The sequence below is a fragment of the Cariama cristata genome, unplaced genomic scaffold (assembly GCF_000690535.1).
Source record: "Cariama cristata isolate BGI_N322 unplaced genomic scaffold, ASM69053v1 scaffold4088, whole genome shotgun sequence".
Taxonomy (NCBI): domain Eukaryota; kingdom Metazoa; phylum Chordata; class Aves; order Cariamiformes; family Cariamidae; genus Cariama; species Cariama cristata.
Window position 1 is genome coordinate 1 of NW_009631502.1, and position 518 is coordinate 518.

The following is a 518-nucleotide window of genomic DNA, read 5'->3' on the forward strand; positions in this document are numbered from 1 at the left end:
TTGAAAGAATTGAGATTGAAGAAGAGGAAGGACAGCAGAGGAGGAGTTCAACTGTTTCTGGTTCATGCCGATTTACACCAGATGACAACAGGTATTTACCTCATCCTGGAGTAGTGTGTTGACTGTCTGTGATTTTAGGGCATACTGATTTGCCTTCTTTGCAGATAACTGCATTTATCTGCAAGGTAGCAGCTATCTGAGCACAACTAAAGATGGAGGTTTTTCAAGAGAGACTTCTCAGAAAACCCTGGTTGCGTCTTTTTTTTTTTTTTTAAAAATTTTTTTAATAAAAAAGAGAAAGATCCAAAATGAAAAATGATGTCAACTAACTTGGTGAAACTAATGGGCAGGCTCGGGGCCAGGGCCAGAGTGTCATAAAGTACCCGACTGACAGCCCTGGGGGATGACAAATGGCACTTAACTACAGGCCAACTCTAATGGGAGTTGTAGGGTGTAAACCTGCCACTGAGCCCCTCTCCTGCTCACACTCCGCAGCCCAATCAGCCCTGTCTTCACAA

General features: G+C 43.4%; 1 protein-coding gene across 1 annotated transcript in view; it reads left to right on the top strand.

The window, feature by feature from the left end:
- Nucleotides 1–5: 5 nt before the first annotated feature.
- The window catches only part of ZNF185 (zinc finger protein 185 (LIM domain)), a gene marked incomplete at its 5' end in the record, with an annotated part of 23,656 nt that continues 23,143 nt past the window's right edge, over nt 6–518 (top strand). Inside the window, 1 exon segment of the mRNA XM_009705965.1 lies at nt 6–91. Coding sequence (XP_009704267.1) covers nt 6–91 — 86 coding nt within the window.